At 34.4% G+C, this 17,128-nt stretch overlaps 1 protein-coding gene across 3 annotated transcripts in view; it reads left to right on the top strand.

Moving 5' to 3' along the window:
• The window catches only part of LOC136024752 (uncharacterized), a 93,300-nt gene that overhangs the window by 69,795 nt on the left and 6,377 nt on the right, over nucleotides 1-17,128 (top strand). For 2 of the 3 annotated variants that reach the window (XM_065700197.1, XM_065700199.1), the window contains 3 exons: nucleotides 9,390-9,554; nucleotides 14,019-14,176; nucleotides 15,425-15,548. In XM_065700197.1, the coding sequence (XP_065556269.1) occupies nucleotides 9,390-9,554; nucleotides 14,019-14,176; nucleotides 15,425-15,548 (447 nt within the window). Of the gene's footprint in view, nucleotides 1-9,389; nucleotides 9,555-14,018; nucleotides 14,177-15,424; nucleotides 15,553-17,128 lie in introns of all 3 variants that reach the window. The other variant, XM_065700200.1, reaches the window with a different exon arrangement.

A 17,128-nucleotide genomic window follows, 5' to 3' on the forward strand; every position in this document is an offset into this window, starting at 1 on the left:
GTTGAGGGTTAGACGCCCTAACCTCAATGTTGATCTGCAGGACCTTCTATGAAAAGCTTGGAAGCTTGAGCTTTAAATGTATTCTTTTTTGATTTGATCCATGTCTCACAAAAATATCAACTGACCTTCCTCCCAATAGTAGATATGCAGAAACTGAATTCTGTTTAACTCATACTGTTGCTGCACAGACAATCTGCATTGACTGTGTGCCGCCACGTTGCATTTTGGCCTCTGAAAATTTAAGATCATATAAGTAGTTATCAATATTATCAAGTCTAATGGCTCCTCTTGAAATTTTTGCTCGATGGTGTTTTGTTCTTATTTGGGCATTATTGTCGATTTTTTTGTAAACATAGGCAGAATTGGGAAGTTTATAATGGTGGTATCTCCATTTTTTTTTTTTTTTTTTTTTTTTTTTTTTTTTTTTTTTTTTTTTTTTTTTTTTTTTTTTTTTTTTTTTTTTTTTTTTTTTTTTTTTTTTTTTTTTTGAAAGGGTACTAAAACTTTTTGTTTCATTTCAAATGTGGTCCTGAATTGCTACTATCTTTGGTTTGATACAAAGACCCATGAGATAAATATCCTTGATATCAAATATGCGAAAACATTTTTATGCCACAATTCTTTTTCTGGGGGGATATAATGTTTTTTTTTTTATTACTATATTCACGGTGCCAGGTACTTAAAGGTATCTGATATGCCGCTAATCACTTTCCTCGTTCCGAAACCGGTTTCAAATGTCTGAACCGTTTTTTGAAAGAGTCAATAGGGGGATTGCAGGAATAATATCCCCTGGAACATCGCTCCAGATAGAAGTGCAACGTCTTATGAAGCTGTTCCGCATGTACTCGGTTCTTGGCATGTCCTCGTTTAGATAATTGGACCGAAGGCCGTGTGCCTTCATGTCTGCCTTGACGGCTGGACAAAGGGGGTCACAATGCGAGAGAGCTTGTCTGAGGGAGGTGAATTCATGTACTTGTAGAAAACAGCCATCAAAACCTATCATTTAGAGGCTGGAGCGAGTCATATCTAGTGGTGCAGCCCACCCTATTTGCCCTATCTTGGATCTTCTAGAGGGGCGCCTACAGCGCCTTCAGAGCACCAGCGTATAGCGGTAGCGGGCATCCATATTAGCTATGGATCTAATGAAGGACTTGTAGAATAGGATAATAAAGCTAGATTTTTGCAGCGATGAGCAACTCAGAGCTTTCTTCTGCAAGAAGCTCTTACCTAATCAAGGTGGTTATTCCAACAAAGATTGGTAGAGAAATTAATCCCCAGTAGACGAAGGTCATCGACTTTCTTTATAGTATCATTTTTGAAAATGAAACTGGCACCTTTCATGTGCACTCACTCCATTGCACTTCCTGGCTGAAGAGCCACGAAACGGAGATCAGCACCGCTGGCTTATACCTTAAGGGTCTAGTGCTGTCATACTTACTTTACTTACCTTTTCACGTGGTACCTTTGATCGGGTAATAAGAAGCTCCTTTGTTTTCGATTCTCTCTCTCTCTCTCTCTCTCTCTCCTCTCTCTCTCTCTCTCTCTCTCTCTCCTCTCTCTCTTCTCTCTCTCTTCTCTCTCTCTCTCTCTCTCTCTCTTCCTCTCTCTTCTCTCTCTCGTCTCTCTCTCTCTCTCTCTCTCTCTCTCTCTCTCTCTCTCTCTCTCTCTCTCTCTCTCTCTCTCTCTCTCTCTCCTCTCTCTCTCTCTCTCTCTCTCTCTCTCTCCCTTCTCCTCATGTCTCTTTTATTGGTCTTTATCAGAGATTTTTCATTTGGGTCTGGTAGATTGTCTGGTCAATAATCTGGAAGATTCTTTGAAACACAATTTTCATGAAGAAGGGTTTTTCGATCATACAAACAATAATACTGTAAATGTAATGAAGAGGTTTTATAGGCTGGGAATTGGAGAAGGTTGTCAATTGAATATGTCGGCTAAATAAAATTCAAGTTGCGATTAAAAAGCAACAAGAAAATTAAAACTAAAATTATCAATAAAACAGTCGCAACATCGTTGCTTCAAGTTCAAGCAAGTTCATTTAATACTCACCTAGGATATCAAAAATTAATTAAGATTTTAAGGAATAAATATTAGCATATGCGTGTTAAACTGACAATGCACATCATCCATTTGTATTTTTTCAGTAAATTGCAAAATTATGTTTCGGCTGTTAGAAAGCATAGGGGTTCTGAGCCCTACTCATGTTAATTTCTGCTTGTTTTGAGTTTGACGCAGTTATTTGTTGTAATTTCTATGTGTTTTGGGTTCAATTTGTTTATTGATGCTGAGTTTTATGCTTGGTAGATTATTTGATTCTTTTTTTTTGCTCATTTTCGGTTTGATGGAGCTCTTAACTTTTTTTTTGAAAAACTCCATTTTTGGAAAAAGCTGTTTTAATTAATTTCTGGACGTTTTATATTGACATAGTCTTTTTCAGGGAAAAAGAAAATAATAGTTTAAATATTTCCGGTTTTTCTTTAAGAATTTATATTTTAGCCTGCTATTTGTATGCTGGAAAATCTTTTTCAACAATTTTTAACAGCTTACACCCTTTTCAAAATCTTGACACAAATAATGGTGTGTGATTTAGTCATATAAATCCTCTGGTTGGCCTGATAAATAAACCTATATTCTTAAATAAGTAATATATAAACCCATTCTTAAAAAATTAAATCTATGCTCTTTTACAGCCTGGATACACTTACACTATTTTGATTTAGTAACATTTTAGGAGCAGAAGTAGTAAAAGAAGTAGTCCCGGAAGTTTGAGCTTAATACCCTCAGTCGTTCTCGGTATATTGCTGAGATGTCTTATTGGCAGCCAGCGTACATACAGTGCGTTTTGGTTTAATTTTAAAGCAACATTTAGTTTTCAAGCATAACGGGCAAATTACGTAACTTTCGGGGTTGACCTACCCAATAACCCTAGAGATATAGTTAGTACACCGTTCAGCTAAGCTGAACAAAATCGCTGTCGTAAAATTTTCATTGGAAGTATTTGGAAAATTATGAGTTAAAGCGGAAGGCTGATTGCCCTCGAATAACTTTTGGCTCTTAGAGAGGACAGTAGAACTTTTAATTTCCAATCAAATTAGCTGCTTTAGAATATGAATGGTATTGCTAGCTATAATAGAGCAGCGTATCCTATGTCCTTATATGACTATGTCCTTGTATGCCCTTTTAATACCTGCATGCATATTGTTATTTTGTTTAATTGAAACTCCCTCTAAACATTCCCTACAAGTTTCAACTTAATGCCATTAGTGTCGTTAGTTACAGTAACCGTAGAAGCAGGATTAAATGTATACACATTGTGTCTTCCGGCTAGTTCGAAATCCACTACAACTTGCCCCAAAAGGTATATATTAATAATGTGAGTCGTTTTTGTCATATTGATTTGTCTCCTTTTTCACAAATTTCCATGAACATAGTTCGTTTTGTTTTAGTTCAAAATCTGCCTATGTATTCCTTGAAAGCATCACTTAATACCCTTAGCTTGTGCGGTAGCAATAGTTGTAGTAGCAGTAGTAACGTTGGTAACAGTATGCATATAGCACCTTTGGTTTTTTTCAACGTCTTCTTCAAAACACGATAAAAGCTTCATCCTACTATGATTCAGTTCACTTACCCTCCTAAAAATTCTCTTAAAATTTCACTTTAATACCCTTAGCTTGTGCAGTAGCAATAGTTGTAGTAGCAGTAGTAACATTAGTAGCAGTATGCACATAGTATCTTTAGCTTTTCTCAACATCTTCTTCGACACACAATGAAAGCTTCTTCCTACTACGATTCAGTTTACCTACCCTCCTAAAAAATCTCTTAAAATTTCACCTTAATACCCTTAGCTTGTGCAGTAGCAATAGTTATAGTAGCAGTAGTAACTTTAGTAACAGTATGCACATAATTTCAACATATTCTTCAACACACGATGAAACCTTCTTCCTACTACGATTCAATTTAAATACCCTCCTAAAAACTCTCGTAAAAATTCACCTTAATTCCCTTAGCTTGTGTAGTAGCAATAGTTGTAGTAGCAGTAGTAACATTAGTAACAGTATGCACATAGCACCTTTTGTTTTTTTTTGTCAACGTCTTCAACACACGATGAAAGCTTCTTCCTACTACGATTCAGTTCACCTACCCTCCTAAAAAATCTCTTAAAATTTCACCTTAATACCCTTAGCTTGTGCAGCAGTAATATTTGTAGTAGCAGTAGTAACATTAGTAACAGTATGCTCATTGCACCTTTTTCTTCTTCAACATACAATGAAAGCTTTTTCCTACTGCGATTCAGTCTACCTACCCTCCTAAAAATTCTCTTACAGTTTCACCCTTAGCTTGTGCAGTAGCAATAGTTGTAGCAGCAGTAGTAACATTATGAACATAGCACTTTTGGTTTTTTTCAACACACGATGAAAGCTTCTTCCTACGCCGATTCAGTCTACCTACCCTCCCAAAAAGTCTCGTAAAATTTCACATTAATACCCTTAGCTTGTGCAGTAGCAATAGTTGTAGTAGCATTAGTAACATTAGTAACAGTATGCTCATAGCACCTTTGTCTTCTTCAACACACGATGAAAGCTTCTTCCTAGTACGATTCAGTTTACCTACCCTCCTAAAAATTATCTTAAAATTTCACCTTAATATCCTTAGCTTTTGCAGTAGTAATATTTGTAGTAGCAGTAGTAACATTAGTAACAGTATGCACATAGCACTTTTGGTTTTTTCAACATCTTCTTCAACACTTGATGAAAGCTTCTTCCTACTACGGTTCAGTTTACCTACCCTCCTGAAAATTATCTTAAAATTTCACCTTAATACCCTTAGCTTGTGCAGTAGTAATAGTTGTAGTAGCAGTAGTAACATTAGAAACAGTATGCTCATTGCACCTTTGTCTTCTTCAACACACGATGAAAGCTTCTTCCTACTACGATTCAGTTTACCTACTCTCCTAAAAATTCTCTTAAAATTTCACATTAGTACCCATAGCTTGTGCAGTAGCAATAATTTTAGTAGCAGTAATAACATTAGTAACAGTATGCAATTAGCACCTTTGGTTTTTTTCAACATTTTCTTCAACACACGATGAAAGCTTCTTCCTACTACGATTCAGTTTACCTACCCTCCTAAAAAATCTCTTAAAATTTCACCTTAATACCCTTAGCTTGTGCAGTAGCAATAGTTGTAGTAGCAGTAGTAACATTAGTAACAGTATGCTCATAGCACCTCTGTCTTCTTCAACACACGATGAAAGCTTCTTCCTACTACGATTCAGTTTACCTACTCTCCTAAAAATTCTCTTAAAATTTCACATTAGTACCCATAGCTTGTGCAGTAGCAATAATTTTAGTAGCAGTAATAACATTAGTAACAGTATGCAATTAGCACCTTTGGTTTTTTTCAACATTTTCTTCAACACACGATGAAAGCTTCTTCCTACTACGATTCAGTTTACCTACCCTCCTAAAAAATCTCTTAAAATTTCACCTTAATACCCTTAGCTTGTGCAGTAGCAATAGTTATAGTAGCAGTAGTAACTTTAGTAACAGTATGCTCATAGCACCTCTGTCTTCTTCAACACACGATGAAAGCTTCTTCCTACTACGATTCAGTTTACCTACTCTCCTAAAAATTCTCTTAAACTTCACATTAGTACCCATAGCTTGTGCAGTAGCAATAATTTTAGTAGCAGTAATAACATTAGTAACAGTATGCAATTAGCACCTTTGGTTTTTTTCAACATTTTCTTCAACACACGATGAAAGCTTCTTCCTACTACGATTCAGTTTACCTACTCTCCTAAAAATTCTCTTAAAATTTCACACTAGTACCCATAGCTTGTGCAGTTGCAATAATTTTAGTTGCAGTAATAACATTAGTAACAGTATGCAATTAGCACCTTTGGTTTTTTTCAACATTTTCTTCAACACACGATGAAAGCTTCTTCCTACTACGATTCAGTTTACCTACCCTCCTAAAAAATCTCTTAAAATTTCACCTTAATACCCTTAGCTTGTGCAGTAGCAATAGTTGTAGTAGCAGTAGTAACATTAGTAACAGTATGCTCATAGCACCTTTGTCTTCTTCAACACACGATGAAAGCTTCTTCCTACTACGATTCAGTTTACTTACCCTCCTAAAAAATCTCTTAAAATTTCAACTTGATAGTTGTAGTAGCAGTAGTAACATTAGTAACAGCATGCTCATTGCACCTTTGTCTTCTTCAACACACGATGAAAGCTTCTTCCTACTGCGATTCAGTTTACCTACCCTCCTAAAAATTATCTTAAAATTTCACCTTAATATCCTTAGCTTGTGCAGTAGCAATAATTTTAGTAGCAGTAATAACATTAGTAACAGTATGCAATTAGCACCTTTGGTTTTTTTCAACATTTTCTTCAACACACGATGAAAGCTTCTTCCTACTACGATTCAGTTTACCTACCCTGCTAAAAAATCTCTTAAAATTTCACCTTAATACCCTTAGCTTGTGCAGTAGCAATAGTTGTAGTAGCAGTAGTAACGTTAGTCACAGTATGCTCGTAGCACCTCTGTCTTCTTCAACACACGATGAAAGCTTCTTCCTACTACGATTCAGTTTACTTACCCTCCTAAAAAATCTCTTAAAATTTCAACTTGATACCCTTAGCTTGTGCAGCAGTAATAGTTGTAGTAGCAGTAGTAACATTAGTAACAGCATGCTCATTGCACCTTTGTCTCTTCAACACACGATGAAAGCTTCTTCCTACTGAGATTCAGTTTACCTACCCTCCTAAAAATTATCTTAAAATTTCACCTTAATATCCTTAGCTTGTGCAGTAGCAATAGTTGTAGTAGCATTAGTAACATTAGTAACAGTATGCTCATAGCACCTTGTCTTCTTCAACACACGATGAAAGCTTCTTCCTACTACGATTCAGTTTACTTACCTCCTAAAAATCTCTTAAAATTTCAACTTGATACCCTTAGCTTGTGCAGCAGTAATAGTTGTAGTAGCAGTAGTAACATTAGTAACAGCATGCTCATTGCACCTTTGTCTTCTTCAACACGCGATGAAAGCTTCTTCCTACTGAGATTCAGTTTACCTACCCTCCTAAAAATTATCTTAAAATTTCACCTTAATATCCTTAGCTTGTCCAGTAGCAATAGTTGTAGTAGCATTAGTAACATTAGTAACAGTATGCTCATAGCACCTTGTCTTCTTCAACACACGATGAAAGCTTCTTCCTACTACGATTCAGTTTACTTACCCTCCTAAAAAATCTCTTAAAATTTCAACTTGATACCTTAGCTTGTGCAGCAGTAATAGTTGTAGTAGCAGTAGTAACATTAGTAACAGCATGCTCATAGCACCTTTGTCTTCTTCAACACACGATGAAAGCTTCTTCCTACTGAGATTCAGTTTACTACCCTCCTAAAAATTATCTTAAAATTTCACCTTAATATCCTTAGCTTGTGCAGTAGCAATAGTTGTAGTAGCAGTAGTAACATTAGTAACAGCATGCTCATTGCACCTTTGTCTTCTTCAACACACGATGAAAGCTTCTTCCTACTGCGATTCAGTTTACCTACCCTCCTAAAAAATCTCTTAAAATTTCAACTTGATACCCTTAGCTTGTGCAGCAGTAATAGTTGTAGTAGCAGTAGTAACATTAGTAACAGCATGCTCATTGCACCTTTGTCTTCTTCAACACACGATGAAAGCTTCTTCCTACTGCGATTCAGTTTACCTACCCTCCTAAAAATTATCTTAAAATTTCACCTTAATATCCTTAGCTTGTGCAGTAGCAATAGTTGTAATAGCAGTAGTAACATTAGTAACAGTATGCACATAGCACTTTTGGTTTTTTCAACATCTTCTTCAACGCACGATGAAAGCTTCTTCCTACTACGGTGCAGTTTACCTTCCCTCCTAAAAATTCTCTTAAAATTTCACCTCAATATCTTTAGCTTGTACAGTAGCAATAGTTGTAGTAGCAGAAAAACCCCACCTATTTGATTTTTCTCTCCTCATTTATTATTACCATAAGTCATAAGTCATGCATAGCCAGTATGGTCTCAGAATGCATTTACAACCCTTGCTCCAGGGCTCTGGGGGTCATGTCAACCTGAAGGCATTGTTATATGTTCTTTTGACTATTTTGAACAAAATAGGCCTCTCGAAATTTCAATTAGATGTGTTTGGTGAAAAGAGGGGTAGTATGCAGGGGGTAGTTGCCCTCCATCACTTTTGGCTCTTAAAAGGGAACTAGAACTTCCAACTTTCAACAAAATGAGCCTCCTCTAAGTTTATACAATCATTCCTTCCACAAAAAACCTTAAATGCCCTCAGGGCATAACTTACAACCCCTGCCCCCAGGCTCCGGGGATTTTTTCAACCCCAAAACCCTTGCTATGTCATCTTGGACTATTTTGGATAAAATGGCTATCTCAAAGTTTCTATTGGATCCATTTTGTGAAATTAAGACACGTGAAGGAGGGGTTAGCTTTCCTCCGATCACTTTAGCTCTGAAAAACGGACTAGAATTACTGATTACCAATCCAATGAGTCCTCTCCGAAGTTTATGCGACCACCCTTTCTTTGAAAACCTTATATGCCCTCAAGGGCATAACTTTAAACCCTTGCCCTGAGGGCTGTGGGGGAAGGTTCATTCTCAGACACGATTTCAGGACTTTTCAACTCTGCTGAACAAAATGGCTATCTCAAAATTTTGACGTGATGTGTTTGGATTAATAACGGGCGTGAGGGGGTGGTATTTGCCCTCCAATCCCTTTCAACTATTAAAAAGGGCACTAGTCCTTTCAATTTGCAATTGAATGAGCCCTTTTTGAAGTTTCTACGACAACTTCTATACGAAGTGGCCTGGTCTGAAAAAAACTAATAATAATAAATAATACATTGCGGATAATGTAAGTAATTCCGACTGTCTTAATAGCAGAAAATAGCTTATGTGCATTATAGTTTTAAATATATACGTAGAAATATTTATTTAAAATTATATTAATAAATAGTACCGTAAATGGTTTTAATTATATTGACACGGATATGTTGGGAATGTGAAAACGTTGGAGTATGAGAAATGAAATAAAATTTCATTTCTACCCAAGAGTGAGTGCGTCCATTTGAAATAGCTTTCTCAACAGTATTAAAGGCTCTGAGAAATTTTCTGGTATATAAAAAAAAAAAAAACTCGTAACACCTCAGATAGGGTGTTACGAGCACAATTGTGCTCCAGCATCGAAGTTTCAAGCCGGGAGTGCACTTACAAGTTGATTTCCTAGCTGGTAGGAGTAGACAAACTTCAAATCGAGCTGGATATTCTTAATAGACGCGGTTCCGTTGTCACCAGTCTTAGCATGTTACGTAATCTATATATATATTTTTTTTCAAGGCAAAATTACCTGGGATTCGCTGCTGATGGAAGATAATCCGGAAAGTCTCATTGCTATCACTTGCGTTGCAAATGTTGTATCTAACAGCTACCGTTTTTCTGGGCGGTGTAAAGATATTGCTATCACAGAGGACGATATTATTGGTGTTTGTATTAAAATGATGGGTAAGTCTTTCTAGTTCTGTCGCGCTTTTTTTTCATGACTTTAAAGGAATTTTTTGAAAAAAAAATGCATTATCTGAAGTTTCAAGTCTTTCTAACCTTAGTCTGTCGGATAATATGTTATAATATGTATAACATATATATATGCTTGGAAAGACCCTATCGATAATTGCACGTTTCTCCATGAATGGTGTGACCAGAAAAAAAACAAGACGATTATGTACATTGTTGCTTCGCCTGCTTGATTCATTGTAATTATAATTTGCTTTTAACTTCGTCTGACATTCTAATTTTTCATGTTTCGTGTTTTTAAGTTTGAAAAATCCGGCTACAAGACTATTCTGAATGAAAACTGTGGTTTCATTTAAACTTGGGATTTGGAAAATCATCTAGTCTGTAATTTTTGAAACTGAATATCATTTTTAGGAAGGAATTAAAGCTAGGCGTGAACTCTTTCCCTTTAATATTTGAACTTCCCGTTTTTGTGGCTGAATATTAACCCAAAAATTGATTAAAGAAAAAACGGATTTAATTTCCATAAAGTATTGACCGAAAATAAAATACATAAACTACACTTTAACTAAAAAAAAATAGAAATACTCCGAATATTTCGGCCCCATGTCCGGGAGCCTTTCTCAACGGAAAAAAAAAATTGAAAAAACTACAAACCGACAATTTAAGACTTTTTTTAAGACATCATAAATAAAATACCACGACAAATAAAACACCACACAAAAAAATATAAACAATAAAGTAAATAAGAACAACTCACATTATAAAACAAAACTCCTGCACTGACGGTAATAACTTTAGAATAAAACTAAAGGAACTGTATATAATGAAACTTCCTCCGCCACATTCGGTGTACATTCAGATTTTATACATTTTATACACCGAATGTGGCAGAGGAAAGTTTCTTTATATACAGTTGCTTTAGTTTTATTCTAAAGTTATTACCGTCAGTACAGGAGTTTTGTTTTATAATATTCCCAATTATACACCGAATGTGGCAGAGGAAAGTTTCTTTATATACAGTTGCTTTAGTTTTATTCTAAAGTTATTACCGTCAGTACAGGAGTTTTGTTTTATAATATTCCCAATTATACACCGAATGTGGCAGAGGAAAGTTTCTTTATATACAGTTGCTTTAGTTTTATTCTAAAGTTATTACCGTCAGTACAGGAGTTTTGTTTTATAATATTCCCATTTATACACCGAATGTAGCAGAGGAAAGTTTCATTATATACAGTTGCTTTAGTTTCATTCTAAAGTTATTACCGTCAGTACAGGAGTTTTGTTTTATAATATTTCCATTTATACACCAAATGCGGCAGAGGAAAGTTTCATTATATACAGTTGCTTTAGTTTTATTCTAAAGTTATTACCGTCAGTACAGGAGTTTTGTTTTATAATATTCCCATTTATACACCAAATGCGGCAGAGGAAAGTTTCATTATATACAGTTGCTTTAGTTTTATTCTAAAGTTATTACCGTCAGTACAGGAGTTTTGTTTTATAATATTCCCATTTATACATCAAATGCGGCAGAGGAAAGTTTCATTATATACAGTTGCTTTAGTTTTATTCTAAAGTTATTACCGTCAGTACAGGAGTTTTGTTTTATAATATTCCCATTTATACACCGAATGTAGCAGAGGAAAGTTTCATTATATACAGTTGCTTTAGTTTTATTCTAAAGTTATTACCGTCAGTACAGGAGTTTTGTTTTATAATATTCCCATTTATACACCAAATGCGGCAGAGGAAAGTTTCATTATATACAGTTGCTTTAGTTTTATTCTAAAGTTATTACCGTCAGTACAGGAGTTTTGTTTTATAATATTCCCATTTATACACCGAATGTAGCAGAGGAAAGTTTCTTTATATACAGTTGCTTTAGTTTTATTCTAAAGTTATTACCGTCAGTACAGGAGTTTTGTTTTATAATATTCCCATTTATACACCAAATGCGGCAGAGGAAAGTTTCATTATATACAGTTGCTTTAGTTTTATTCTAAAGTTATTACCGTCAGTACAGGAGTTTTGTTTTATAATATTCCCATTTATACACCGAATGTAGCAGAGGAAAGTTTCATTATATACAGTTGCTTTAGTTTTATTCTAAAGTTATTGCTGTCAGTACAGGAGTTTTGTTTTATAATATTCCCATTTATACACCGAATGCGGCAGAGGAAAGTTTCATTATATACAGTTGCTTTAGTTTTATCCTAAAGTTATTACTGTCAGTACAGGAGTTTTGTTTTATAATATTCCCATTTATACACCGAATGTAGCAGAGGAAAGTTTCATTATGTACAGTTGCTTTAGTTTTATCCTAAAGTTATTACTGTCAGTACATGAGTTTTGTTTTATAATGTGAGTTGTTCTTATTTATTTTATTGTTTATATTTTTTTGTGGTGTTTTATTTGTCGTGGTATTTTATTTATGATGTATTAAAAAAGTCTTAAATTGTCGGTTTTGTAATTTTTTCGATTTTTTTTCCGTTGAGAAAGGCTCCCGGACGTGGGGCCGAAATATTCGGAGTATTTCTATTTTTTTAGTTAAAGTGTAGTTTATGTATTTTATTTTCGGTCACTGCTTTATAGAAATTAAACCCGTTTTTTCTTTAATCAATTTTTCATAAATGGAAAAGCAGTGTGGCCTAAGAAATTATTTAATATTAACCCTTTTCAAATTTCTGTTCAAAAAATATTCAAAATTGTCAACAACAAAAAATGATGAAACTATCACTAGTTGGATCTGGGCTAATAGCTTGCAACATATCTTGCTCGAAGGATTGCCAGAATTTCGCGTTATATCTGTCATCATTTTATGGGGATGTGTGGAATTTCATTTTCTAAAGGTTCTAACTTTGCACATCCTGATTCAGAAAATCTAGTTTCTTTGACGCTTTTGTATTTTAAGAAACATGTTGCTCTCATTGTGCGTGGCAAAAACGCATATTTTCATTGCTTGGCTCACAACTTTGGAATATGTAAACGTGTTTAGAAATTTGAATTCTTGTTTTTTGCTGGTGAATTTTTGGTGACTGTTTTTGGCGGAAAAATACTTAATCAAATAATAAAAAAAAAAGATGAGCAAACTAATAATTCAAGCCCTCTCCATAATTGATTGCCCCTCTTCATCAATGTTTTGAATTTTTTGGTGACTGTTTTTGGTGCAAAAATACATTATCAAAAAAAAAAAGAAAAAGATGAGCAAAGTAATAATTCAAGCCCTCTCCATAATTGATTGCCCCTCTTCACCAATGTTTTGAGCTAAAAGAAAATTAATAAAAACCGAGAAGATGTAGAGAGTTGATTTTGAAGTCGTATGACATTCTAATTCGTCAGGTGTTGTGTTTTTAAATTTAGACAACCCAGCTACATGACTATTCTGGCTGAAAACTAGGGTCCCATTCAAACTTGGGATTTCGAAAATCCATTGTAGCAAGAAGTCCTTAAACTAGAATTTCATCTACATTTTTCGGCAATGCAACTATTCTTTAAATTAATTTTAGAAAAAATACAAATAAAATTTTTAGGGAAAAAATAGTCGTTCTGGCTAATTAAAAAAAAAAATATGCAAAATGTTGTAAATTCACTTATCCATCAGGGATGGGGAGGTTAAATGAAACTATACACTTTTATTATTGATAAAGTTAGTATGGTTATTTCCATAAGGGGATAGATGTTTACCTTAGACCTATGCTGCTTACAGCGCTATCTGTGCAGAAAGAGAAACAACTGAGTTTGAAGTGCATAGTTTTCCCCCAAGAATTCATCCGAGATGGATTATGTGGCAGAAGCTGCACCTGTTCTTTGTTAAGAACTAACAGAAGTTTTTCACCTAGTCGTCTTATCTGTAATTTTTGAAGCTGAATATCGTTTATAGGGTTGATTTGAAGCTGGGTATGAACTCCTAGATTTTGAAATTTAAACTTTTCGGTGTTGTTATGGCTGATCAGTAAACCTTCTTCACATGCTTGTTCAGAAAAATAGGAATTAGATGATTTTATTTTACTAATCAACAACTATGATGTAATTGTAACTAGCTGGATTTAGATCCTTAGCTGAACGAATAAACTTTCAAAAGGAAATAAGTCCATTTAATAGAGAGTGAAAACAGATACAAAAGTTGGGATGTTTTGACCACATATACAACGATTATCATCAGAATAAATACTAAAACATTAAAATGAAAACTAATATATTTGTACAGAACAAAATAATAACTTCCGGTTCATTCACTAGATGGGTCTCAGGGAGGCCATTACCTTTGTTCCTTTTTTTAAGAAAGAAAGGGTTTATTTAGCAGCAACCTTGACCTATCATTCCCATCTTAAATATTCCGTTTTTATTTTAGTGTGAACACTCACTGTTTACCCAGGTGTCCTGAAATTGTACTTGCTACTACTGGTGAATTTTTTTCAATTATTTTGCTGGTTGAGTTATATATTTTTGCAGAATTCCCTGGTCGATGGAGTCATGCGAAAATGGCCAACTTTGCTGTTTTTTTGCCGATAGATATCCGCTCAAAGTTTCTGGCAGAGCTTTGGACCAGTGATAACTTAGAGGCGACAAATGTTATCATCGAGCTAGCACAGTTTCAGTTTTTTCGAGCGGTTTGTCCTTTTTTTGTTTCTCTATTTTTTTATCTCTCTTTCTTTTATGCCCCTCTCTCTGTTTTATCTCTATATTTTCTATCTTTTAAAATTAAGATTTAAGATTAGGATTAAGACCTATTATTATTATTATTATTATCGAAAAATAAAATAAACATCAAATCAAATACAAGTCGGGGGTAATGGCTCGATTAGTCGGGGGTAATGTCTATATTGGTCGGGGGATAATGTATATATTAATCGAGTTTAATGTCTATATTAGTTGGGGGTAATGTCTATATTAGTCGGGAGTAATGTCTATATTAGTCTGGAGTATGTCTATATTAGTCGGGGTCTCTATGGTTGGGGGTGAAGGAAGAAAGGAAGGAGTTTTTTCTTCATCTTGAGATTGTTTTCTTTCTTTGTTTGGTTGTATGTATGTATAATAAACAAATAAAAATAAATACACATATTTCAATTTCATATGACGAATTTAGCGAATAAACTTATGAAGATTACTAAAGGAATGGGTTCTTTCTGTGACCAGGTGCATAAAATAAAAAAATATATAATAATATATAATAATATAGATATAAAAAATAATATATAATTATGCAAATATAGATAAAATAAAAATAAATAAAAATAATTTAAATTAATGGATAAATAAAATAAAAGTAATAAAACAAATCAAAAAGAGAATACCAATCAAACCCCCCCCCCCACCTGTGAACTCCTGCTGAAGACCCTGCCGGAAAAAAAGTGTCTGCAATACTGATAATCAGTAAAACCAAAACCTTCAACATCACAGATGTCTCCTTGCAAGGCTCTATGCCGGTAGTATGGGGAGAAAGAAAAGAAAAACAAAACAATAGGCAATAAAAGGAGAGAAAAAAAAACAACACTCAAACACCCACAAGTGACCACTCGCCTAAAACCCAGCTAGTGCAAATTGCCTTAAATAATTCTCAAATCAACCCCTAATTCCAACTTTGACCAGACACAGCAACCGCATGTGGGCGCAAAGAAGGAGTTGAAAAATGTTTTTAAAATAAATATTTTTAAAAAATGTCAAATTAGCATATTTTCAACCTTCCACTTGGTTTTTCGAAAAGAAAAGTGTAAAATTCCTTAAAGAAAATTTTTGAAGCTAATCTAAAAAAGTTTTGATTTTTAGACATTTGTTTTTAGGTATTAAAATTTTAAAATTTAGGCTTTTTAGATATTTGATTTTTTCTTAGCTATGAATTAATCCATTGGTTTTAATAGGTGGATAAAAAGGAGTTCATAAACACTTTGATTCTTGCTGGTAATCACTTGAGAGAACCGTATTTTCCCAATGCAGTATTTCAGTTTATGTTCATGGAGATAAGCAGGAAAATTCGCAGAAATAGTAAGTAAGAACAAACGTTTTTCTTTGAGGATTTTAATCGTTTGAATGCGAAAATTTAACGTTGTTCCCCTACATTGAACTTCGCCAGACAGCTCAATATTTAACTTCTGTATATTCGTGTCGTTCAAATCTACGCTTCATTTAAGAATTTTATTATTATTCTTTTTTTAATAAGCAATATAAATCATTTTCAATCTAATATTGGATTACTTGCTCACTTGTCTACAAGTATTTTTTGCTGTTTTCGCATGTTTATAATGCCAGACAACTTTGTCAGACAGCTCAATATTTAACTTCAGCATATTCGTGTCTTTCAAATCTAAAACTTACGTTACGCTTCATTCAAGAAAAAGAAGTTATAATTAAGAGGGATAACTAAGAGAAGTCATTGTGCTTGACGTTCAAAAGTCGATTGACCATGCGTGATTGCCCACCCCCTGGCAACTGAAGCTTATGATTTCCTGTAATTTTTTTGGATATTGGGGGGTGGAGGAGGGGATCCTTGAAAGTTTTCCAAAATGGTTCTTCCAAGACATTTTTCATCGTACAAGGGAACCCTGCTGCAGGCGTAAAATTGGAATTCTGCCAGAACCTAAACGGCTACCGTCGTCATTTGCTGGATTTCGGCATCGACTCCCATCTTTATTAAGGAACCATTTTCACAAGGACGAGAGCTGGGTGAAATTCAACCGTCCACTTGAACCGGTGTTTTCGGGCTGGATCTCTTAATAGAAAATATATTTTAGCTTCCATCCTCATCGTCCATCTCTTGTTGAACTTGAAGAAGAGCACTAGTTTGATGAGCACTCCTACAAAAACGCGGTACAATTATTTTCAAATTTATCTTTTAAGAATCCATATTAAATTAAATTTTCATTTCTATTTCGTTTTATTAAATTAAATTTCATTATTTTGAATAATAACGAATTAAATTTCATTAAGTTAAATAATAATTAATTTCATCTCATTACATTAAATTAAATTTTCAGTTTCAGGTCTCATTCGAAAGAATGTTTTCTCCAGCTGGATAAATTTTATTTAAAATGTTTATTTATGATAAGTTCACATTTATAAGTATTCTCTCATTTATCTCATTTATTTCTTGTTTATTTTTTTTTTCCCCGACCATTTTGCGTGGAATCTTTGGTCGTAGAAATTTGAAAGTGGGCTCATTCGATTATAATTGGAACGCTCCAGTGCCCTTTTCAAGCACTGAAAATCTCGGCCCTAGGCCCGCTCTATGTTTGTCACCTCCAAGCTGGGAACTGAGATCTTCCTGAGAATCAGGCTTACGTGAGCAGTGCATGGCTCTCGGTTTTGGAGGGTTGACCCTCATCGCTGAAAGATTGGTAGTCAAAGGGATGTTTCCATCCCTTTGGACGGAAACATCCAAAGGGATCTCAAAGGGATTGGGAATTGGATCTTTGGATCTCAAAGGGATTTGGGAATTGTAGGACACACTCACAAGAATTGAACAATTTCTTATTCATATTCTTTTAAAAGCAAAACTAAAAAAGAAAATTATTCAGGTAAGTATTAGTTTCGCATTTATGCACTAGTGAAAATTTTGTTCTTACTTA

This window comes from Artemia franciscana, chromosome 3 (genome assembly GCF_032884065.1).
Source record: "Artemia franciscana chromosome 3, ASM3288406v1, whole genome shotgun sequence".
Classification (NCBI taxonomy): Eukaryota; Metazoa; Arthropoda; class Branchiopoda; order Anostraca; family Artemiidae; genus Artemia; species Artemia franciscana.